The sequence below is a fragment of the Typopeltis vanoorti genome, chromosome 5, assembly GCF_054136105.1.
Source record: "Typopeltis vanoorti isolate ZY-2024b chromosome 5, IOZ_Tvanoo_1.0, whole genome shotgun sequence".
In the NCBI taxonomy this organism is placed as follows: Eukaryota; Metazoa; Arthropoda; class Arachnida; order Uropygi; family Thelyphonidae; genus Typopeltis; species Typopeltis vanoorti.
The window spans coordinates 52,971,212-52,997,626 of record NC_143553.1 but is presented as its reverse complement, the minus strand read 5'-3'; the positions used below and the strand labels follow the sequence as shown (position 1 = coordinate 52,997,626).

The 26,415-nt window shown below is 34.9% G+C and overlaps 1 protein-coding gene across 1 annotated transcript in view; it reads right to left on the bottom strand.

Annotated features, from left to right (window-relative positions):
* Positions 1-26,415, bottom strand: part of Cdc23 (cell division cycle protein 23) — a 184,285-nt gene that overhangs the window by 105,048 nt on the left and 52,822 nt on the right. Inside the window, exons 7-8 of the mRNA XM_090392433.1 lie at positions 15,924-16,101; positions 7,407-7,504 (exon numbers count right to left, since the gene is read on the bottom strand). Of these exons, the coding sequence (XP_090248559.1) occupies positions 7,407-7,504; positions 15,924-16,101 (276 nt within the window). The remainder of the gene's footprint in view (positions 1-7,406; positions 7,505-15,923; positions 16,102-26,415) is intronic.

The window sequence follows — 26,415 nt, the reverse complement described above, 5'->3', positions numbered from 1 at the left end:
ACAGCATGGGATTTACTAAGGGAAGGTAATGTTTGAGCGACTTCCTCACCTTCTACAATGATGTTACTATTCAGTTAGACAGGGGAAATGGATACACCATGAAACTTTTGGATTTTGCTAAGACTTTTGACAAAGAATGGAATGGAAGACGTGTATAAATTGGAGAATATGGAATTGGATTATAAAATATTGGCTTAGATAAGAGGAAGGCTGAATGATATATCAAAAGTGGTATATAGGAGAAGTGAGTCTGCAAGATTTAAGGTTACCAGAGTGGTGCATGATTGGAATGGATTGCCATTGGATGTTGTGTGTGCAAGTAGGCTGAATGAATTCAAGATAAGGTATGACAACTAGTTAGTGTAGTATGTGGTCTCCCTTAATAAGTCCCTGATTCCCTGGAGGTATCTCTTAATAATAATATGCATACTTGGTGTTCAAGATAAGGTTTACACAAGCATACTTGAGATGATGCTAAGAAAAATTGTGGAAAAGAAACTTTGTGAAGCACAAGCTGATTCTATTTGGCTGGAACATATGTTAAGCATCTAAACAAAATTCATTCCATGAATTCTACCAACTTTTGCACATAGCATCATGCATTTTTCTCTGTATTCTGTAAAAGTACCTGCTGACTAACTTGCCAAGCACTTTTGTTATAACTTTATATCTTTTTTAAGACCACCTCTTTAACTTTTTGAGCCCAATATGAAGTTTGGATTTTTCTGTCCTTGCAACCAAGTTCATCATGTGTTTCAGAGCCATAACAAACATCTCCAATTAGTAGTGTAGTGGTTTCCCACCAGATGATTAAAAGCATCTACCAATGAAAGACATTCACAGATATCCCTGCTACAGTGGAATTTGAATCTACAGTAGAGTAGAAATGTTATAGATCAGAAATGCTATCTGTCCTACCTACCATGAAGAAAACTAGAAAGCAAGTAGGGCCTGCAGTTGTTTATCCAAAAATAAATGTCTTAATTGTTCTTGATACAATCAATCATAAAAAGCCAAATAATAGACTTTTCAATATTATGAAATTAATTTTCCAGAATCCATTTCAAATATGTGGGCTGATGCAAACAGTATAAACCTATGTACAACATTTTCCTATACTATCATGACCTTTTTTCTTGACCACTAGTATTAATAAATTAAAGACTTAATTCGGTATGTTAGTCAAGTAAATAATTGTTTAATATCCGACTAGTTTCACTGACTAACATCTGTCAGCATTTTCAGGGATACACTGGTAAGCAACGGAAAGTAACAAAAACTAGGAAACTAACCGACAATTCTAAAAATTATATAAAGTTATCACTGTGCATGATACAATATGCGTGTCGCAAGCACAATGTTTTATTTGTTGAGATATTTATTGTAATTTTCATGAAAGTTCATTTCTTTTTGGTTAAATGATCTAATTAGAGTTTTCCATATATCAGGTAGGATTAACGCCTTGATTCTTATTTAAGTCACCTGTTGAACGGGTGACTGTAGCAGCTTCTTTGAATGTTCTGGAATGGTAGCTCTCTTCTATGTAGGACATATGACTCATATCCCATTCAATATTATAGTTGGTAGAGGCGAAGTGGGAAGAAAGGTCTGATATATTTTGTTTGTTATTCCTTACATAGCCTATGTGTTCTTTCTTTCTTGTTTCAAAACTTCTAGATGTATGTCCGATGTAACTGATGCCGCATGAACAGGGTATGCTGTAAATTCCAGAGTATTTGTAGAAAGGATGGCTATCTTTTGGGGATCTTATAAATTTTTGAATGGTCTCAATAGGTTTGAAGGTTACTCTGATATTGTATGGTTTTAGAAGAAGAGCTAATTTTTTGGATATGGGTACTAACAAATGGAATTGTTATAGAGCTGATGTATTGGGTTTCATCTCGTTGTCTTTGTGGTATGTCATTAAAGAGAATCTTGTTGATGAGTCTTTAGGGTAGCCATTTAGGGATAGATCCCTGGATATTTTCATTAATTCTTCTTGTAAGTCGCCAGGGTGTGGTACACTGTATAGCTCTTTTTTTAAGCATATGGATAATGCTGAGTTTCTGGGATATATGGTGAGATGAGTCGAAATGGAGGCAGCATCCAGTGTTGGTAGGTTTTCTATATACCGACAGGTTGATGCTATTGTCAGTTTGTTTCTTAATAAGGACATCTAGGAATGGAAGTTTATTATCTTTTTCTAGTTCCAATGTGACTTTATAGTTTGTGGATGCAATTAATTTTGTTTAGATAATCCATTAGTTCTTTTTTGTGATTCCAAATGATGAAGATGTCATCAACATACCTAAACCATGTGGTTTGTTTAGGGGTAATTTGGGATAAAATTCGACTTTCCAAATTTTCTAAGAATAGGTCGGCACAAGAAGGAGAGAGAGAGAGAGAGAGAGAGAGGGCTACCCATGGCTAATCCAGTAAGTTGTTTGTAGTAGGTTTTTTGCCATGTAAAATAATTCAAAGTTAAACAATGCTTGAACAACTTGGTGACGTTTGGTGGGAACAAGTTTTCTAAGATGTCGATGACTTCTGAAACTGGAATATTTGTGAATAGAGATGCGACATCCAGGCTAGCCATAATATTATCTTCAGAGATACTGTACACCCCTTGTGGGTATATATCAGGAATTTGTGATGATGATAATGATGAGATACGGGTGTTTTTTAATTTCTCCGAGAAATGTTGTGAGTTCATATAAGAATCTGTGTTGCGAATGTGTTCTTGTAACATTTTGGCTAGATATTTTGATAGTTTATAAGTTGGGGGTAATGGATACCATCTACTAGTGGACGTAGTGGTGTACCTTCTTTATGGATTTTGGGAACACCATAAAAAAAAGCTATCATTTACCACAATACAGCATTCACTCTACTTAGAGAAAGAATTTGTCATTCGAGATTCATACTCAACCAAATAGACTCTCAATGCTATGACTTATTCACAGACATTTCTAATATCCTAGATGAGGAAACTTCGCAACTTTTGGACATGATTCACAAAAGTTATACAAAAACTTTCAATCAAAGTAAAAAGACACAAATTAAAAAATTTAACGCACTCTGTGATAATCACATCAACTCCAAAGCTTCCCTACCAGACAACCAAGTCATTGTGAACCAATCTAATCAGATCTTAACAAAACCAGAGATTTCTATTCTCAAAAAAGGATTCAATTTTGCCTTAAAACCAACTACTATTCCAAAAATGGACTTTATCTGCAACTTAGAGAAAGCCTTCTCATTACTTCCGCACACAATAGCCAATGACTTACAATTAAAAAGCAGCTTAATCCTCTCCGCTCCCTCTAGATATTCTCACACCAACTCTAGCACTATGGAAAGAAAAGTACTACTCAAATTAAAGAACAACCAAGAAATCATTAAACTGAGAGCAGACAAAGGTAACAACACTGTCATCTTAAATACTAATATGAAGAAAAGATCAATAATCTATTATCGGACACATCTGTCTATGATGTTCTTAACACAGATCCTACTCACAAAAACCATCTTGATACCAATGAACTATTATGTGATATGACCAACTGGCCTGTGGACTTAATCAAAAAACTAAAATCTATGCATCCATTAACTCCAAGACTATATGGTGTTCCCAAAATCCATCAAGAAGGTACACCACTTATCCAATAGTAGATGGTATCCATTCCCCTACTTACAAACTATCAAAATATCTAGCCAAAATGTTACAAGAACACATTCACAACATGGATTCTTATATCAAGAACTCACAACATTTCTTGGAGAAATTAAAAAACACCTGTATCTCTGAAGATAATATTATGGCTAGCCTGGATGTCACATCTCTATTCACAAATATTCCAGTTTCAGAAGTCATCGACATCTTAGAAAACTTGTTCCCACCAAACATCACCAAGCTGTTCAAGCATTGTTTAACTTTGAATTATTTTACATGGCAAAAAACCTACTACAAACAACTTACTGGATTAGCTATGGGTAACCCTCTCTCTCCTTCTTGTTGTGTCCTGAATGATCAAAATTTGGATAAAAAATTAATTCATTCAAGATTTAACAATTCTTAATTGTAGGCAGAAAAACTTGCTTGTACTTTGGCAAGGAAATAAAAATGTATATTATAACCTTAAAGCAGAACTGAAGAAATGTTTAATTTAGAAATGTGAAACTTAACCTATTTTGTACAGAGTCAAAAAGGGAATATATAAAATTATAGTTAAATTAGAATATCTCATTCTATGTAGTATATGAGAGCAAGTTGAATGTAGACTGAGGTCCAAAGGTCACGTTTTAGCCATCCAGTATAACTTATGGCCTAAGGGAAGGAGAATTTATATGGACAGCAAAGCTCGAACGCATTCTTGGAAGAACGGTACGCACGATGGATGAGTGCCATGCAGTAAAAAATGTAGCGAAGTGAGGGCACCAAAGTAGGAGGTATAAAAGGGTTTTGCCCCCTCTCTCAGGGTCTTTTGGTTCCTGTTTCCTGTGCTCTTGGACGTTGGCTCTCCCTCCGTCATCGGGGTGATTCCCGATCGGCCGTAGAAATCATGAGTCGTCTACCGTAGCTTGCGGGTCAAGGCTAGCTAACTCCTCATAGCAGAGTAGCTAAGCAATATCGAGTAACCGATAATACGGATGAATGCCAGCAGTACCAGAGAGAGACCAGAGTGTCACATCGCCTTATCGACTCGGGGAGACCAGACCGTGCAGTCATCATAAGTGACCCCATGAGAAATAGCCTACAAAAGTGCCTTGATGTCTAGACAAGGCTGCTGATAGAACAGAAAGTCATTCCATGGGATGGTAATGTAGAATGTTTGAGTCTTATTTCCAGTTAGAGATATGAATGGACTCTATATGCTAATTTATGTGTGGTTATTTGATAGAGAACTTTAGAGATTACCACATTTGGCAGGGACCTGTCCCTATTTGAAGAAAGTTCCCAGGAAGGAATCTGTATGTGAATTAACTGTGATATATTGAGATATGATTAGTGACTTGAGAGTGATTGAAAATCTAATAATTTAAGCTAGTAATTTGTACATTTTATGGATAACTCTGTGGAGCAAGTTATTACTCATGTCCTATTGTGTTAATAATGATATCTAAATTATACTAGGAAAGTGATTAAGTTAACCATGTGTTTGATATATTTCTCATGTATAATTCTTAGACCACAATAAATATGTCTTATTTCATTTGCCTGAAATCAGCCTGCCATATGAAATTGAATTGCCACTCATAAAAAGATTACAGAACTTAGCGGGAGAGACACAGGATTATAATTAGAATTTACGGGCCACGACTGCATGCAAAAGCAAAGTGAAGTAGGTGAATTTAATTAGTATTAGAACATCCATTACTGTGTATTATTCTGAGAGAGCCATCTTGGATAAGAGTCTCATCTATCCTCTGTATTGGCTGGCGCAGCATAATATAAATTCATCAATATTTAACACGGAGACTATCTCAGAAGGTAAAATTAAGGGCTTTGTCCCAAATTTAGACAAAGCCTCTAATGAATGAAAGAAATACACGACTAAACTTAGGAATGGTCTGAATCATAGCTTGTTTAAGAAAAAGAGAGTGATAGCTGAATTACTGATTTTGATTGACAAATTATTACAGAAGCCAAAAAGGGAAATAACTGTACGAGTGAGTAGTAAAAAACATTAAAGTAAATAGGAAAAGTAACAACCTAACATTCTTGTGATGACCTATTCTTAGAAAATTTGGAAACTCAAATTTTATCCCAAATTATCCCTAAACCAACCACATGGTTTAGGTATGTTGACGACATCTTCATCATTTGGAATCACAAAAAAGAAGAACTAATGGATTATCTAAACAAAATTAATTGCTTCCACAACACTATCAAGTTCACATTGGGACTAGAAAAAGATAATAAACTTCCATTCCTAGACATCCTTATTAAGAAACAAACTGACAACAGCAACAACCTGCTGGTATATAGAAAACCTACCAACACTGGACACTACCTCCATTTCGACTCGTCTCACCACATATCCCAGAAACTCGGCATTATCCATATGCTTAAAAAAAGAGCTATACAGTGTACCACAGACTCTGGCGACTTACAAGAAGAATTAATGAAAATATCCAGAGATCTATCCTTAAATGGCTACCCTAAAGACTCATCAACAAGATTCTCTTTAATGACATACCACAAAGACAATGAGATGAAACCCAATACATCAGCTCTATAACAATTCCATTTGTTAGTACCATATCCAAAAAATTAGCTCTTCTAAAACCATACCATATCAGAGTAACCTTCAAACCAATTGAGACCATTCAAAAGTTTATAAGATCCCCGAAATTTAGCCATCCTTTCTACAAATACTCTGGAATTTACAGCATACCCTGTTCATGTGGCATCAATTACATCAGACAGACATCTAGAAGTTTTGAAACAAGAAAGAAAGGCTATGTAAGGAATAACAGACAAGATATAAGCCTTTCTTCCCACTTCGCCTCTACCAACCATAATATTAAATGGGATATGAGTCATATGCCCTACATAGAAGAGAACTACCATTCAAGAACATTCAAAGAAGCTGCTATAGTCGACCATTCAACAGGTGACTTAAATAAGAATCAAGGCCTAATCCTACCTGATATATGGAAAACTCTAATTAGATCATTTAACCAAAAAGAAATTAACTTTCATGAAAATTACAATAAATATCTCAACAAATAGAAACATTGTACTTGCGACACGTGTATTGTATCACGCACAGTGATAACTTTATATAATTTTTAGGATTGTCGGTTAGTTTCCTAGTTTTTGTTACTTTCCATTGCTTACCAGTGTATCCCTGAAAATGCTGACAGATATTAGTCAGTGAAACTAGTCGGATATTAAACAATTATTTACTTGACTAAAATACCGAATTAAGTCTTTAATTTATTTTCCTATACTGTTTTCCTATTCAATGAGGACTGCACAACATTAGAAATATTGTTAATGGAATGACTTAGGAACATCACAAATTTTCCAATTCAGCACTATCACAATTCAAAGGTACAACTGATGATAGGGCTGTATTTCACCCCTTTTATTATAGTGGTGTGTACTATAGGATTCAGACCTTTTAATGAAGGTCTGAATCTCATAGTAAAAATTCTATCTAACCATAGCTAACGATTGTGTGTGTGTGCACGCGCTCATGCATACGATAACTGAAGCTAACAAAAAATCTGAGCCTATATCCTATAGCATCAATTCTATTCAAAAGATTTAAAAGCAAACCATTTATATGGGCCCCGTGAGTTGACTATAGTGAAAGTATTTTTATTCAAGATCACAAAAAATAAAACAAATAAATCAGGTAAAGAAAAGTATTTATCAATTACACACACACACTTACCTTGACATAAAGGAGATTTGAATAAATATCCATATTTTCCAATCTACATGGATCCACCTTTTGTAGAGACTGAAAACTCTGAATTGCTTGATCAAGATCTAAAATTTTTGATTATTGTTACTATTAATATTTAGAGCTACAAGCATAGATGTAAAGTATCAAAAAGAAATTTTTTGTACTATTTCTTAAAGCATAAACTACCATAAAATAGTTTCTGTAAACTGATACAAAAATATTCATTAAACAAGAAGTATTTCTACTTAAGGCTATACAGGTATCCCTTGCATAACGCAGGATTTGATTAACGCTGCAAAACTAACTGTGGCAATCCCTTGATATATGTGGCAAGAGTTTTGATTAACGCGCCTTTAACCCTGCGGAGCTCGCAGCTGATCGGACAGATGCATGCAAAATGTTTAACGTAAATATTCTTACAGAATTCAGTGTATAGCTTGGAGGTCACGAGTAGCTGTGCATTCATACGTTAACGAGTGATATTCCGCACTGTTTTTTGCTGTCAGTTTGGTTTAACACATGTTATGTAAAGGTTTGTGATATTTGACAGTAAACTGTATCTGAGCGATACCCCGACCTCCAATATCAGTATAGTATGGTTTAATTGTTGTTTTTTTTATTCTTTGTTCAATAATTTCTAGATTGCAACTGAAAATAAATAAACCATCATGTATTACTGAAATGGAGAGCCAAAGGCTTATTTATCATACATGTCTTCTAGAAGATGTGCTTTACATTCTGAAAAATACTAAGAAAAGTGATTGGGAGCTTGCTCCACCTTTATTACTAGTTGCCCATAAGGTTGTTTATGCTTGCATCTGCCGAAACTTTTAGTTTCTATATATTCGGCACGAAACTCTTGTAGTTTCTATATTCGGCTATGAAATAATGTTGGATTCAATATCCACTTAATTTATACCATCATGTATTATATTTGCAGTGTTTTTTCTTTAATTTTATTGCTTGTTTGCCAAGGTCTGGAGAGTCATTTTGCTTGTTATTGTAGAATTTATGCAGATAAGAAAAAAACTAAAACTGTTCAAACGACTCTTGATAACTTCTTTTGATAAAAAAAATTGCAGTAAATAATGCAAGTACAAGCATTTATTAAACATTTACTTTGCATTCATTTTTTATCTTTCCTTAAAGAGTACCATATAAAACGAATTATTAATACAGTAATTGATCATGGACAAATTGTAATAATTTTTACCATTGATTATTAGATTTGATTAACGTGATTTTGATATACACGGTAACATTGAGGGATTAATTAACCGCATTAACCGAAGGATACCTGTATTTTCTATTTGTTTATTTTAGCATAGAAGACTAAAAAATAAGCATATTTACATTTAGCTATATTTGATGAAGCAGCTCTTGCTGTTCCATTTGCAAAAATTATTTATAGTCTGAAAGTAAGCAAAAAATATGGGTCACATTATGAAAGTAATATTAAAACTAATATCACAATTAGTGATATCAGACTTATATAAGCTCTTTGCTTTATTCAAATGATTTTGCAATCCTCAACAAATCCAGTGTAAGTCTCAAGGATTCTTTAAACTGAATAAAAGCTGTAAAATTTGGTATGAAAATCAGCAATAAATAAATAAATAAAACATCAAAAATATGCAAATAGGAAGAACATAGAAAAGTTCAACTGCATTTTCAATGGAGAACCTATAAAACAAAATATTTCAACTATTTAAGTGCAATTTTTAGTGAAAATGGTAAATTAAAACAGATGACTGAATAAACGATGTGGTATGGTGGGGAGCCAGCTGAATAACTGCCGGCCTGGTTAGTTGAGTGGTTAGCATATCTACTCTCCAGTCAAAAAAAGGCTGTGGATTCAAAACCATGGGCATGGATGTTTGTGAATGTCTGTGAAAATACTAGTAGTGATGGTTGGTGATAGATGGCATTGGTGTAGATGATGATGGTAGTTGCGGTTCATTGTAGTTGGTGGATTTGAGTGGTGGAGACAGAGATGTAGAGCATGTGCCCTTCCTTGATGATTCTTTGAACTCCCTGGAGGTGTCACGTAATAATCATAATAATAATAAATTTATACGGAATAAGAAAGAAACATCTGAACATTCCTGATATATACCCCTTGAGGGTATATATCAGGAAATTGATAATAAGAGAGAAACTAGCAGTGCCCAAGAATTAGAAAGAAAGCACTGATAAGACACCAGACTACAGATATGAGAGTTCAGAGAAAAATTAAGGGAGTGAACAGATGGAATCAATGGCATGATCATATTAAATATGAAGATGTTGGAAAGGAACTTGACATTATTAGAATTCAGGAATATGTGAGCACAGCTAACTAATGAAGTATGGTCACTTAAACAGAATGGCCTGACTTCTTGTTATAAACCATATAAAATATTGGCATCCAATGACTTTGGTCAAACAGGCATGACAGCAAATTTCAGGATTTCAGAACACAAAGACTACATTCGGTTTCACCAGTAGAGCCACTCTGGGCTTGCAGACCATGCTCTGGATACCCGCCACAGAATACGCTGGAAGAAAGCCACGTTAACACACTGCAGCAAATTTAAATATGAACGATTGTTCATGGAATCAGCCTCAGCTCTAAAAAACTTTCCAAACCTCAACAAAATTGGGTGCATGAGACTGCCACAAATTTGGGAAGCTTGCATCTTGAGAACTTCAGCCCAACAGCCAAGACAACCCAATATAGTCCACTAGGGAGCACCTTTAGGAACAACAGTATTTTTCTCTCTTCTGCTTCATTTGCTTTTTTGTAGTGCCTGCATGCACGTCATTGTTGTATGTTCCCGTACAACAATGACACTGTGACATTGCCGAAATATAGGAGAATTATTAAAGTTTCTTTTAATCATTCCAGTATACATTGTAAATTCCTTAAATAATTTAATAGTCATGTGTTACCAACGTATAAGCCTATCTACAAGAAATATGCTTGCTTTAATATCTTGTTTAGGCCAAATTAAAGCCTTTTTGGCTTTATGCTTGTGTAATATTACTGATTTTCTCACACTATTATCCTGAGACAGCTGTGTGAAGCATTTTATTTTACTTTTGAAATTTCTGAAATCAAGTGCAAGTATATATAAATGAGGATAAATTCCAAGTCTAGTTATTAAATAAAATACTGCAAACTGGCAACCTGTGCAAACAGCAATTAAATCTCTAAGGAAAGGCATACTAAAAACAGATATTTGTGTAAACCAATATCAATGAATATTTCAGTTGTTTAATTCAAAATACAGAGGAAAAAAACATACCTAATGGTTTTTCTCTCTCTCGTATTCTTTCTCTCAATATTCTGTGTAACCAGTGAAATAATCTTAAAGTTTACTATATCATATATTAAGATGTTCACACTAAGTGACTTGCAGATGTTTCAAAATAGGAAGGAATTTGCTTGGCCGTTTATTATTCCTTTTTTCTTATAAACCTATATGTTGGTTATACATAGTTTTTCATTTTTAAGGAAATGACAACATATACTAGAATATTAATTAAAAACTTTAATCAAAACCTTCCTATATTTTGGCAATGTTAATTGCCATCTTCAGGGATTACGAAACAATGATATGTGCATGCAAGCACTAACACTAAGCAAATGAGGCTGAAGAAAGGCAACTGAAGTCAGTCCTAGAGTTCTAAAAGTGCCACCTAGCTGGCTAAATTGGATTGTCTTGGTCACTGGGCTGATGTTCTTAGAATGCAAGCTTCCCAAATTTGAAGCAGACTCATGCACCCAAATTTGTTGAGGTTTGGGAGTTTTCCAGAGCTGAGGCTGATTCAAGGAATAATCTTTCTTATTTGTACTTGCTGCAGTGTAGTAAAGTGGCCTTCTTCCAGCATATTCTGTGGTGAGTGTCCAATGCATGGTCAACAAGTCCGGAGTAGCTGTATTGGTGAAACTGGATGTAATCCTTGTGTCTGGATATCCTGATATTAGCTGTCCTGCCCGTTTGGCAGTAGTAGGACAGTTTGCAACTGCAAGGGACCTGGTATATTCCATTAGGTCTAGGGGAAGTGGCTGGTCTCTGGCTGTTTATTATTGTTCCTTCTATGTCAAGCAGGTGCATTTTTACAAAGTTTTCAATATTTATGGCATGGCAGTTTCAATTTCTTCAGTGGAATTTTATTTGTAAAATTAGTATTTGTGAAAACTTTCTTAATGATATAGAAAATTTCAAATGTAATTTAACCTGAATTTGAGTTCACTCTCTCTCTCTCTCTCTCTCTCTCTATATATATATATATATATATGTGGACCATGGGATTAGATAGCATATCAGCCCATGTATTACAAGAATGTGCAAGGGAATTATCAGCTTCTCTGACCAAGCTGTTTTATTTACATCTCTGAACTGGGTAAGGTACCAATGGAGTTGAAATTTGTCCCACTCGTTGGGATTAATTAGACAAAATAGTCTCAGTGCATAAAAGGCTCTTAAACAGAAGTAGCAAATTATAGGCCTATTAGCATCTCAGGAGTAGTGGTGAAGGTAGTGAAGAAATTGGTGAAAGACAGAACTTAGTGGATAGGAATATGATACTTTATAAAGACAACATGGTTTTGTGAAGGGTAAGTCTTGCCTTAGTAGTTTGTCACTTTAATGTAAAAAAGTAAGCAATAGAGATGAATAGGGGAAATGGTTACTCGGTGATATTGCGAGACTTTGCAAAGGCATTTGACAGGACTCCACATAAAACACTGTTACATAAATTGGAGCAAATGGGGATGGATATGAAGCAGGTGATTTGGATTAGAGTGTGACTGATGGGCAAATATCAAAGGATGGTTTATGGGGGAAATGGGGAGTTGAAGTCAAAAAATCCAGTGGTGTACCAGAGGACTCAGTACTTGGTCCTCTGTTGTTTAATTTGTATATCAATGATAAAGGAAATGATTTGACATGAAATATTCAGTTGTTTGCTAATGATGATGGTAAACTGGACATCCTGCAGGAAGACTTAAACAGATTGGCAGTATGAGCAAAGATAAATGGCTGCCAGTTTAATGTGGCCAAGTGCAAGATGATGCCCTTCTTTCCAAGTGCCATCAATATAATACAAGCTGTGTATTATATTGATGGAACTGAACTGTAAGAAACTGATGAGGCCAGGGATTTGGGGGATGATTGTGGACAGGAAATTGAAGTTTAGAGGGCATATTGCAAAAGCAGCCAAAAGAGCACACCAGCTTATGCACTAAATGAGGAACACAGTGACAAATAGAGAAGTTATTGTTCTTCCTCTATGTGAGGCATTAAATAAGGCTGCATCTGGATTACTGCACACAGATCTGGATACCTTGATTCTGTGGGGATGAAAAAGTGGTGGAGAGGAGCCAGAGGAAAGTGAAAGATTGTTTCAGGTTTATAGAATGCTCCCTATGAGAACAGACTGAAGGTCTAAGGGAAAACTAGCTAATAGGTGAAAAAAGAGGAGACATGATATAAGTTATTTAAGGGGTTTTATAGGATTGACAATGAAGACTTTTTTTCAGTACATGGCAGGTAGGGAGAGAGAGAGAATGAGGGCTCAAAAAATCTAATCCAATAGTAAGGCTATTGGATTAAATTTTTTGCTTGGAGGGTGATAAATGGATGGAATGGATTGCCAAAGGTGGCTGTGAGTGTTTCATCAATGAATGAGTTTAAAGAGAAGTATGATAGATATCATGTGAATAATGGCTAGTGTATGAATACTGGATCTTCCACAATGAGCCTTTTGACCCCCATGGATATATTTTATAATAATAATAATAATAATAACATATTTCTTCTTGCTTTCAGTAATCGGCTTAGTGGCCTGTTACGGTCTCTTCCCATCTTTTCAAGGGCATCCTCTATTCCTTCTCTCTTGAAGTCAATATCTCTGTATCTCTCTGGAGAGTGTCTTCCTTCACTCGTTCTTTCTGAATGAGTGAAGGAAGAATAAAATCTCCATCTCAATCTATAAAGATTAATGTAGTCTAAAACAGATATCATCTCAAGTTCCTTTAAGATATCGCTATTCTTTTGAAGTCTAGTCTATTATATCCAGCTGTTTTGTGCATGAATAACATAATAACATATTTGCTTTTGAAAATTTGAATTCAGTTGTAAAGACTGTATTAAATGATATAATAAAACTTCTTTGTTTTTCTTGCATCTACACAGTATATTGTCTATATGAGTGAAAATATTTTTTTTTACTATACAGGGTCATTTTCATTTTAGTTGTCTCTAATTACAGTAATTACTCTGTTACTAAATATGGTTCATAATCAGAGTCTGATTATGAACCATATCAATATTAACAATCCTAAAATTGTAAAATTTACAATTTTAGGATTGCTTAAAAGGTCGGGAAGTTGAGAGCTGTTGTGATTACTACCTGTTTCATAGCTGATTCATCATAGATCTTTCATACTACAGCGGAAACATCTGTGGTACTTGAAGCTGAAACGACAGTATTATTGGATGTAAGCCTATTTCTCTGACACATTTTTCTTGATGTTTGTAAACATTTCATTCATGTTGCTAATGAAACAACATTTGAATTAAACAACCAAAGACTAATAACACACAATCCATTCACTACAGCATTTGTTTACAGTAACTTTTTATTCACTTCTCAGCATTATGTGAGATTAGTACTATTATGGGCTGAAACACAATAAGCTAAACAATGCAAAACATACAACAGCTTTACAACCTTTTGTGGGTGAGATTCATATTTAAACACACACACACACACACACACACACACACACACACACACACACACACACACACACACACACACACAGAACCTATCACAAGCTATATAATCATAAAAGTAATACTGGTTAGTTACACAGTAAACTATCCCAAAATGTAATTCAAAGCTCAAGTGACTTCACTACAACTAGTTAACTATTATAATCAATTAGTCTTAGTGAAGTTAATTTAATTTTTGCACAATGAAATATAAAATTTCCTAGCTTCAGTAAACTAAACCCATATATGAAATGCTTCGCTATATACATTAACAAGAAATGTACATAAATCATCCCTCACATTTTATGGAAGGAATGCTTACTTATTCCAAGAGTGCTATAAAAATGATAATCTGTAATTAGCTTTTATTCTGTGATGATGTATGGGTTCAAATTCACAATTCTCGAAGGTTATAAGCAGAAATTCACGCAGACAACAGTAACTCACTGTAGTGAAACCTTTCAAAAAAGAGAAACAGCATTCTTTACAGAGATATGTTCAGAATAAAATAACATAGCAGCAAATTCTTTTACTTCAAGAAGACTACACTATAAAATCGAAAATAAATGTTCTACAGAGAATTACAAGTAAGTCATTCCTAGCAGCAATCACTATATTCAGTTCTTGAGACACTCTAAACTCAAACCAGCATTCACTACACAGACAACTGGCTAACAAGAAACTTTTTCAACTTTACCTTTTTTCCTTCTTCCCCTCACAAAAACAAAAACTTCAGTATCATGTGATCACTGCATAAGAACTCACTGACATATTTCATCACTATCAGTAAAGATGGTGCTATAATAACAAAATTCCAAAAATATAAGCATCCAAGTCAAAAAATCAGCTAATGCCTTTTATTCCTATGTATGGAGCAGGTGAAGCTGTTTAACCCTAACTTTAGGAGACTGAGAAGGACAGTTCAATCTCCACTGGTAGCCAATCAGAGGTAGCTGGCCCAAGGCTATCATTAATTACACATAGCATCTGGTGAAGAGTGGCAGCTGACAAATGTTGCCATCTCATGGTCCCTAATCCTAACACTATGTTTACTGTTTGAAATTAGCGTGAGCTCTACAGAAGATTTTCTTGAGTTTTACGGGATCAAAGAACCCAAGTTTCCAGGAGAAAAAACCCATTTGCCCGTGCCAAAGATCAACTAATTCAGGAAGAGTTGAAAAGAGGCTTAGTAAATATTCCTGTAGTCAGTGACTAGAACTGAACTTATGATGCTCTTTCTTTAGGTGATCTAGCATCTGGACAGTACTTCCACTAGCTACACAGCATGCAAGTCCTATAATCAAAATAAAGATACAGTTTCTTTCTATAATTGCACAATAATACAGACATGGAAGGAATATATTCAACCAGAATAAATAATTACAAAAGTTACTATCTCAGAATTTTAGATCAATTTTCTTTAAAGTGTTAAAACAAAAAGTGCATATTAAACTTCACAATTGCCAGCAGTGTTCTTGCTGTAATGCGACAAAGTCACTGTAACCTACAGTGCATTAGTATCATAGGCAGAATGAAATTTACATAATCTAGGAACCTTGTTCTAGAGACCAAACTATACTTTTTCATACCATCTCAAATCTTCAGTAGGCAAAGTGATGTTGTCAATGGACGTATGAGGAAGCTCATTTTTATTTACAAAAAATTTGATATAAAAGTGAAACTTAAGATAACACTAAACATAATGTACATAAAAATAAATAAATAGATATATTCTTACCTCTCATATTATGATATGCAATAGCCATCTGTGCCATAATGTATGTACTTGAAGAAAATCCAATATCCTGTAATTTAGTATATATGTCCAGGGCTTGTTCATTTAACTGTAGTTCCAGATAAGTGTGAGCTAAAAAAAATTCCTTAATCCAGTGATCCGGCAGAGACAGCATCCCTAACTGCATCAAAAACGGAGGAGATAAAAAATGAAAGCAAATTTTTTGTCTTTATTTATATATTTACTGACAAATTAGTTAACTGATAAGCAATGTTCATATTAATTCCTTAACACACCAGCATTGCAAAAGTTACTCATAAAGAACAGTAGGAATATATGATATCTGCTGTCTTGCCAGAACTAAGCATCACCTTTTCTATAGTTAGATGGGTAACTGGGTCATTATAAGAGCAATAAATAGTTTATAATTAAGTGTAAGTCAACAATTAAAAATGAAAATGAAGGAGGTATAGAAAGATAGGTTAATGTCAAATCAGATGCAAAACAAGAGTGCATGCTACTCTCCACTCTAATTCATGATTTATATTGATCACATTATAAAGGGAAAAGGCATTAAACCTAACCAACTGAATAATAAACTCAGCTTTATTTTATGATAATCTTATACTTCTAATAAATTCACTAGTCTTTAGATTTTCTAATAAACTGAGTAACCACTATAACAAGTTTGGCAGGAAAAGCAATAAAAAGAGGGCAAAAACTATGAAAACAGGCAGGAAAACATGGAAAATATAACTGCAATCACAATAGTGAGCCAACAGAACAAGTAAAATATTTCAGCTATTTAGGTACAATTTTTAGTGAAGATGGCAAATTAAATGTAAAAAAAGCAACAAAATAGGCAAAGTCGACATGATGGGGGAGTCAACTGATATAAAGTTATATGGAATAAGAGAGACAAATTACCAAAATAGCAGTATAAATTATAGTACTCAAACCAATTTTAAATTATGAATCTCTAAATTGGGTTGGAAATAAAAGTTAATCAAAGACTGGAGACTGATGATATGAAAATATTGAGTAAAGTAAGTAAATAACAAAGTCATATCACAAATGAGCTAGAAAAAAGGTTAATACTAACATGAAAGAATGTGTGTGGGTCATTTATGGATCACAGACATAACTGGAAGGGGATCCACATAACCTTTAAGGAATGCTAAAACCAACTAGGACTTTGGATCTAAATGTCCAATCCTCACCTTTACATGGTACATCCCACTAGAAGGTATCCCCTACAAGCTGAATGAATGAAGAATGGCTAGCAATTTTGGAATTAGCTGAGCAAACTGTATTCTCTACTGGCTTAAACCAGAAACAAGTGATGGTACAGCATGAGTTACATAATCACCCAGGAAAGCAAGGACAGTGTTGTTTTCATCACAGAACCAGGTTGATCAGTGAAAAGTCAGCAGATGCCCTAAAAGAATACAGAGAAAAATGTAGGAGAGATAACTGTGTGTAAAAGTAGTTAAACAAATTAGACTTTAGTAAGAATATAGAAAATAAATATCATGAAAGTTGCAAAATGTTCTGGAGGCCATTGAAAACAGCCTTAGAAATGGAGGAAAGAGTACTGTAAAAGGAATCAAAGATGATAAAAGTGACATGAAAACCGAAGATATCCTGGATGTCTGGAGTAATTTCTTTGAACGTTTGTTAAACAAAACAAGCAGTGACAGAACAGTAGTAGAAATTTTCAAGAGGAACAAGCAAGGGTACATATCAATACTTGAGGTAGAAAAAGGCATCAAAAACTCGAAATGTGGAAGGGCACCTGGTGTAGATGGTATTTGACCATAAATGCTTAAATATGGAGGCATAAATGTTTTGCAGTAGCTACACTGCATAATTCAGAGGACCTGGTTAGAAGATTGAATTCCAGATGATTGAAGTAGAACTCTAATAGTTCCCATCTATAAAAAAGCGAATAAAACTGAATGCAAGAATTACTGAGGAATTTCTCTACGAAGTGTCCCAGATAAGATTTATGCAAGCATACTTTTTATTATCATTATTATTATCTGAGACCTCCAGGGAGTCAAGGACTCATCGAGGGAGACTATAAATTACCCACCCCAGCTATCATACCTTCCCTTAAATTCATTTACACTAGATGCACTCACTACCCCTAAGGGCAAATTATTCCACTCACTCATTGCTCTCTGGGAGAAAAACCTAGCTCTTATCGCTTTCTTGACTGAAAACAACCTTAACTTCCATGGATGCGCCTGTGTTCTCTCCCCGCCTTCCATATAACGAAAAATTTCATCATTTGAAATGCTATAACACCCATTCAAAAGTTTATAGACCTCTATCATATCACCTCTTTTTCTCCTGTTAACCCAGAGTCTGCAATCCATGCTCGCAATCTGTTCTCATAATCTAAATCCCATAATCCGGATATAATCTTTGTAACTCTTCTTTGCACCTTCTTTCCACGGCTTCTTTATTCCCTTGGAACCTGGGAGACCAAATCTGTGTACAGTAATCCAGGTGTGGTCTTATCAAAGCCTTATAAAGAGGCAAAATTACTTCTTTATCCTTACATGTCAAGGTTCGCTTCAAGATAGCAATTATCCCCTGAGTTGTATTTGCAATTTTTGTTATGTGACTTTTGAACTTTAAAGTCTTATCCACCAACACACCAAGATCCCTTGCCTCTTCAGTTTCTTGCAGCATAACCCTGCTAATATAACATGCTGCTGGAATAATCATGCCAGAGTGCATAACTTTATGCTTACTAACATTAAACTGACAGCCATTTTCATTTGCCCAGATTTCCAGTCTATTCAAATCATTTTGTAATTGCTGAATATCAGTAGCATCCCTGATTGCCCTGCCTATCTTCACATCATCAGCAAACAATTGCACATCTGATGATAAACCCTGCTTGATGTCATTAATGTACAGATTGAATAATAATGGCCCAAGGACTGAACCCTGAGGTACACCACTGTTTGCCTTAAATCTGGCAGATTCACACCCACTGTATACCATTTTTTGATATATGTCTGTCAACCATCCCCTGATCCAAGTCAATAGATTACATTACATTCCAATCCCATATTCTCCAGTTTACACAACAGCCGTGTTATCCTATCAAATGCATAGTGTATCCATTCCCTTTATCCAACTCGGTCATAACATTGTTATAAAATATGAGCAAATTACTAAAACATGACCTTCCTTTAGTAAACCCATGCTGTTCCCTGCAGAGTATAGAATGCTTGTCTACCGATTTCTGTATGCAAGTTCTTACCAACTTCTCTAAAATCTTCATTACCACACCAGAGATACTAATAGGTTGGTAGTTGGACACATCAGTTTTTTTCACCACCCTTGTGCAATGGAACTATCATACATCCCTTCCATTCCTGCGGTATCATTCCTGAGCTGAGACTCAAGTTATACAAATGTGTGAAAGGCTTAGCCAATATCAGCCCATCCTTTAGCAGACGGGCTGATATTCCATCTGTCGCTATTGGCAAATTCTTATCCAGGTTATGCAAGAGCTCTTCAGCCTCATTTTCATGAACCTCTAACTCTTCATCCAATGTAGCACTGTGCACCATGTTACATACATCTGGTTGATATATCTTAGCAAAGTGAGCACTTATTAACTGAACAATCTTCTTAGCTTTCGACACTCATGTACCATCTGCATTCAATAAAGTTATTCTTCCACATTCATTCTTTCTTTTGCTTGCGGCATAACGATAATATTCTTTTGGATTTATTTTAGCTTGCATGGCTAATTTCTTTTCATACTCCGTTTCAGCTTTTCTCACAATACTCGTTACTTTTCTGGCCTGAGCTTTATATATTTCATAACTCCTCTCACTCTTATTCTATGATATTCTTTCCACATCATCTTCTTCTTGTGGATCTCTTGCTTAATAAGGCTGCACATCCATTTCACTCCCAACCTATTTATTCTTTGAACACTAGGGATACACTGAAATACTGCCTCATTCAAGCACTTTTTCAAAGATTCCCATGCATTGCTAACATTTTTTCCATTCAGTAACTGATACCATGACCAAAGATAGTATTCTTCTAAGGTGATCATAATTTCCTGCTTTGTAGTTCAGCAAGTAACCTGTTTTAATCGGAGCTTCGATACAAGTAGATACTTCCCAAGAAAGAACCGCATAATCACTGTCACCAATTGGTGGTAAAATAGCCATATTCTTGACAGAGATCCCTTCTGACACTATGAGCAAATCCAACACTCTTTGACCTCGAGTAACTTCTTTCACATGCTGCTTGAGAAAGTTGTCTCACAACAATTCAATAAATTCCTGTTCTTTCTTATCATGAGTTTATTTTTCACTTGGTTAGACTATAATAAATTTAGTTTAATCCTTTATCCAAGTGTAAGCAAACAAAGTTTGCGCCTGAAAATATCTTCATTCCTGAAGATATTTTCAGGCACAAACTTTGTTTGCTTACACTTGGATAAAGGATTAAACTAAATTTATTATATTCTTATCATGAGATTTCTCTTCTACCCAATCAATGTTTGGAAAATTAAAGTTACCCATAATGCTCATTCGCTTAGTACCCATAAGGGTAAATTGGCAATACTTACCTGTAAAGAGGTGGAGAACAATTGTGGAAGAGAAACTTGGAGAAGAACAAGCTGGGTTCAAACCAATCAGAGATTGCCAAGCTCAGATTTTCGCTTTAAGACAAGAAATCTTGGGAACATAACAAGGGTTTGTACTTAAGTTTTGAAGATCTGGAAAAGACATATGACAAGGTGCCCAGAGAAATGCAATATTATACAGAGCAATACATAGTTTATATGTAAGTTGTCAGTCAGTAATTAGAAATGAAGGAAATACAGGAAGATGATTTGATGTAAAATCAGGGGTAAGACATGGATGCACATTATGTCCGCTGTTATTCATCATCCATATGGATCACATCATAAAAGAAAGTGGTATTAGGCCTGATATTAGAATTGGAGATGTGGTGGTAGAATTGGGAGACCACATATGGCATCAATGGCAGAATCATATTAAAAATGAAGATATTAGAAAGGACCTTGACATTATAAGCATTCACGAATGTGTCAGCATAGCTAATTTTTAAACAGATTGTGTGGAAAAGGATAGCAAAACAGATATTTGACACCAAGATGGCAGGAGACTCAGAGGAAGACCAAGGTCTAGGTGGATTGATTCAGTCAGGAGTGGCTTAGAAGCACGGAAATGTTAGATATGACAATATTGGAGTGCTCACAAGTAGACTGATCTGGAGGGAAATTGTTGATAGGAGATTAATAATAATGTAAACTTAATCATGTAGTGCTGTTATAGTAACCTGAACATCCCTTGGGGATACACATCAGAAAACTGATGATGATGATGATAATAAGTAAGCTTTTTATTCTATGGAGCACCCCACTATTGTTTTTGGCTATGGTTAATTTGTGATCATGACTTGAAATGTTAATGAAACAATATTAGCAATAAGGAGCCGCCGTCATCATCAAATTCCTGCCATATACCCTCAAGGGTGTACAGGAAATGAAAGCACTACATGAAAAATTTTCATCATTACTAACTTCCTATTTACAATTTTCCTCCAAATCAGTCTGTTAAATGTCAAGACCACAATATTATCAGGTCTTATATCAGGTCTTATTGCCAATGATGCCATCTGTTCATGCCCACTAATCTTTCTCAAGACTCTCATATCTGCGGTCTCTAGACTTTGGTCAAATCTTCTAAGGCACTTTTTACCATATCAATCCACGTATATCTTGGTCTTCCTCTGGGTCTTTTCCCTGCCAACCTGGCAGAGAACACTTGTTTTGATAATCTTTCCTCTCCTATTCTGTTTAAGTGACCATACTATCTGACATTAGCTCTGCTAACACATTCCTGAATGCTAACAATGTCAAGTTCTTTCCTAATGTCCTTGTTTTTAATATGATATTGCCATTAATGCCATCTGTTCATGCCCCTAATCTTTCTTTGGTCTCCCATACTTGCAGTCTCTAGTCTTGGGTCAAATGCTTTACTTCTGACCGAGTTCTCAGATCCATAAGTTAAAATTGGTAGATGAAATGTTTTACTTGTTCTATAGGTTCTCCATCCACAATGCAGTTGATATTTTCATTGTCTTTGTCTTGTTATTGCTAACCTTCATACCATATCTATTACAACAGTTATTCAATTTCGTCAGGGAATCTTGCATACTTGCAGCAGATTTATTTAGATGTATAACATCATCTGCATAATGTAAAGAATTGACATCAACATCTCCAATTTTGATATCAGGTTTAATACCACTTTCCATCGTAATGTGATCCATACAGATAATGAATAACAGAGGAGGATAATGTACATCCTTCTCTGACACCAGATTTAACATTAAACCATCTTCCTGTACTTCCTTCAATTCTAACTGCTGACTTATAACTCAAATAAAGACTAAGTACTGCTTGATATAATACCCCATTTACACCATATAACAGTAGCATTTTGAATAGCTCCTCTCTTGGTATCTTGTCACATGCCTTTTCCAGATCTACAAAATTTAAATACAGATCTTTGTTACAGTCCCATAATTTCTCAACTATTTGTCATAAAGTGAAAATCTGATCCTGACAGTCTCTATTTGGCCTGAATCCAGCTTGTTCTTCACCAAGCTTCTCTTCCACAATCCTTCTCAACTATTTCTCAAGTATACTTGCATAAATCTTACCAGGAACACTCAGTAGAGAAATACCTCTATAATTCTCACATTCGGTTTTATTTCCCATTTTATATATGGGTACTATGAGAGCTCTACTCCAATCATCCGGAATTTGTCCCTTTGTCCAGGCCTTCTGAACTATGCAGTGCAATCACTGTAAGACTTTTATACCTCCATACTTGAGCATTTTTGGTCAAATATCATCTACTCCAGCTGCGTTTCCACATTTCAGGCTTTTGATGGCTTTTTCTACTTAAGTATGGATATGTATTCCCGATTTCATGCATGTTGACTGTTGTCTTACCACTGTTCTGTCACTGATTGTTTCATTTAGCAATTTTTTGCAGTAATTAATGGCATTACAATTTCAAGGATATCTTTTTCTCCAGTTTTCATATCACCTTTATCATTTTCTCTAATTCCTTTTACAGCACTCTTTCCTCCATTTTTGAGCTTTTTCAACAACTTCTGGAATATCTTGCCACCTTCTTGATATTTATTTTCTATGTTCTTACCAAAGTCCTCCCATGACTTTTGTTTAGCTAGTTTTACACAGTGTTTAGCTTTCTTACATTTGTCTCTGTATTCTCTAAGAGCACAAGCTGACTTATTTGCCAGGAACTTTTGATATGCTTTCTTCTTTTCCTTCACTACCTCTTTAACTTCCTGTGTCCACCATGGAGTTCTGATTTGTCTATCATTACAGACAAAATCACCACATGCCTCTTTGGCTGAATCAATCAGTGTTTTCTTCAGAGCTTGAAACTGAATCTCCAAGGTTTGGTTCCTGTTCTCAAACTCTTTCATTTTTTTCTTCAATAATGTTTATGTATTTCAGTCTACAGTTAATATCTGAGAGATACTCAACGTTTATTCTCTTTAAAACTTTCTTACATGTTCTTCTTTTCAATATGAAATCCAATTTTATCTTGCTCAAGACTAAATGATCACTTCCAATTTCAAATCTTCTGTACGCTCTGGTGTCCTGCATCAGGGAGAAAACATCATTATTATCAATAACATATAATAATGGAGGCATCTATTTTCATAATTAGTGAAGAAGAAAATGCAATATTAAATCCCTAACCTGGTAGCATGAACTTTTAAGTATACAGAGGCAGATATGAAAACTAAATTAACAGTATAATATAAATTAATATTAAAATTAAATCATCTGAAAAGTGATAAATAATGAAATATGAAAAAAATAATAATAAAACCCAGATTATAAAAGAATGATGAAAATAAGTAATGAATAAAACCTAAGATATATAAAGTAATGGATAAAACCCAAGATATAAAAAAAGTAATGAATAAAATCTAAGGTATAAAAATTAGTAGAACCCAAGATATAAAAAAAAAATAATAATAAAACCAAGATGAAATACATGCAAGAATTAGAAGATTAAAAGGATATCTTTTGAACAAAAAACTGGTGCCCAACATGAAATTAGTCATGATAGCTAGGTACACTCACAAGGCAAAAACCATTTCAAATACAGCCATCCTCAGAAGTGTGGAAGAAAAGTGACAGAAGTGCTTCCTATACAGATGGCATCAAAGGGCATGCAGTATTCTAATTGGATATAAGGGCAGTGAATATTAATGGCATTATAATTTGTCTTGATAACTACTGATAACATATACATCGTTTTATTTCAATGTTTTGGAAGTCAAGGATACTAACCTTTTCGATATGTGGGTGATGATTATATTCAATGGCATGAGCAGCAATTTTGGTGGCTGCAGCTTTGAGATTTTTGTTGGCATGTTTCTTATTCATTTTTGTAATTTTATAAAGAGTTTCTGGAATTGGAATGTGGCAGTCTCAAAATGTTTCTATAGAATGAGAACCTAAATATCTGATAGGAGAATCAATGAAAACTGAGTCAAAGTTTGATTGATGTGGGAAACTATAGACAACATTGTAATGCTAGCTCTAAATCAATTCAATAATTTAAGATGGCTATAAAAATAATAGGGAGCTTAAAGGAAAAAGCTGTATAACTGAGAGGAAACCTCCACATAGCCTTTAAAGGAATGCGGAGAACCGACCAGGGCTTCTGACCTAATGTCCAATCCTCACCTTCTCGTGGTGCACCCTGTTGGGTATCTACCTGGATACTGAACGAACGAGGATGGGCTAGCAATTTGGGATTTAGCGAACAAATTGTATTCTTACTGACTTAAACCAAAATAAAAAATGATGGTACAACATGACAAAATTTCATGCCGGCCGGGGCGTCGCCCAGTTAAACAAGGCCCCCGTTGTTTTCACCAGGGAACCAGGACGAACAGCGAAAAGTCAGCTATTGGAACAAATCTGAAAACAAACCCCAACTCAACATCACCAGAGTTAAAGATCGGTACTTGCTTATCAACGTAAGAAGCCTGAATGGCAAAGAAATGGAGCTAGCTGAGGAATTAGATAAGTACCAGATCAACATAATAGGGGTGACCGAAACAAAAAAGACAAAAACTGGTGAGATATTTCTGAGCAATAAATACAAAATGTTATAATCAGGCAATGACAATCAAGGAAAAGAAGGAGTAGCCATAGTATTCAACACAAAATACGAGGCTAATCTTCTTGAATGTCAGCCAGTCTCAAGTAAAGTAATGTGGCAAATATGAGAATGGGGAACTGGACAATGAGACTTATTTGTGCCTATGGTCCCACAGAAGGTTCTACTAAGGTAGAAGTGGAGAAATTTTTTGAGAATTTAGAAGAAGCAACTGACACAATGAAAAAGGAAAAGTTGGTCCTTGTTGGGGATCTAAATAGCAGAGTAGGAAATGATTGTCAGACATACAAAAATATTTTGGGAAAATTTGGAGAAAAGAGCAAAGCTAATAATAATGGCAAATATCTGATGGATTTCTGCTCAGGACATGGACTGGTGTTATTACTAACACCATGTTCCAACATAAAAATGTGCACAGATTCACATGGAAGGAAGAGGCTAGGAATAAGAAAAATCTCATTGACTATGTTATTGTTGATAGTGATGTTTTCTCCCTGGTGCAGGACACCAGAGTGTACAGAGGATTTGAAATTGGAAGTGATCACTATTTAGTCTTGAGCAGGATAAAATTGAATTTCATATTGAAAAGAATAACATGTAAGAAAGTTTTAAAGTGAATAAAAGTTGAACTGCAGGCTAAAATACACAAAGATTATTGAAGAAAAAATGAAAGAGTTTGAGAACAGGAATCAAACCTTGGAGATTCAGTGGCAAACTCTGAAGAAAACATTGCTTGATTCTGCCAGAGAAGCATGTGGTGAGGTTGTCTGCAAGGATAAAAAAATCAGAACTCCCTGGTGGACACAGGAAATTAAAGAGGCAGTGAAGGAAAAGAAGAAAGCATATCAAAAATTCATGTCAAATAAGTCAGCTTGTGCTCTTAGAGAACATAGAGACAAATGCAAGAATGCTAAACACTGTGTAAAACTAGCTAAACAAAAGTCATGGGAGGACTTTGGCAAGAATATAGAAAATAAATATCAAGAAGGTGGCAAAATATTCTGGAGGTTGTTGAAGAAGCTTAGGAATGGAGGAAAGAGTGCTGTAAAAGGAGTTAGAGATGATAAAGATGACATGAAAATGGCAGAAAAAGATATCCTTTAAGTATGGAGTAATTACTTTGAAAAACTGCTAAATGAAACAAGCAGTGATGACAGCACAGTGGTAAAAAACACTGACCAGGCATGCAGTCAGGAATACATATCCATACTTGAAATACAAAAAGCCATCAAAGGCTTAAA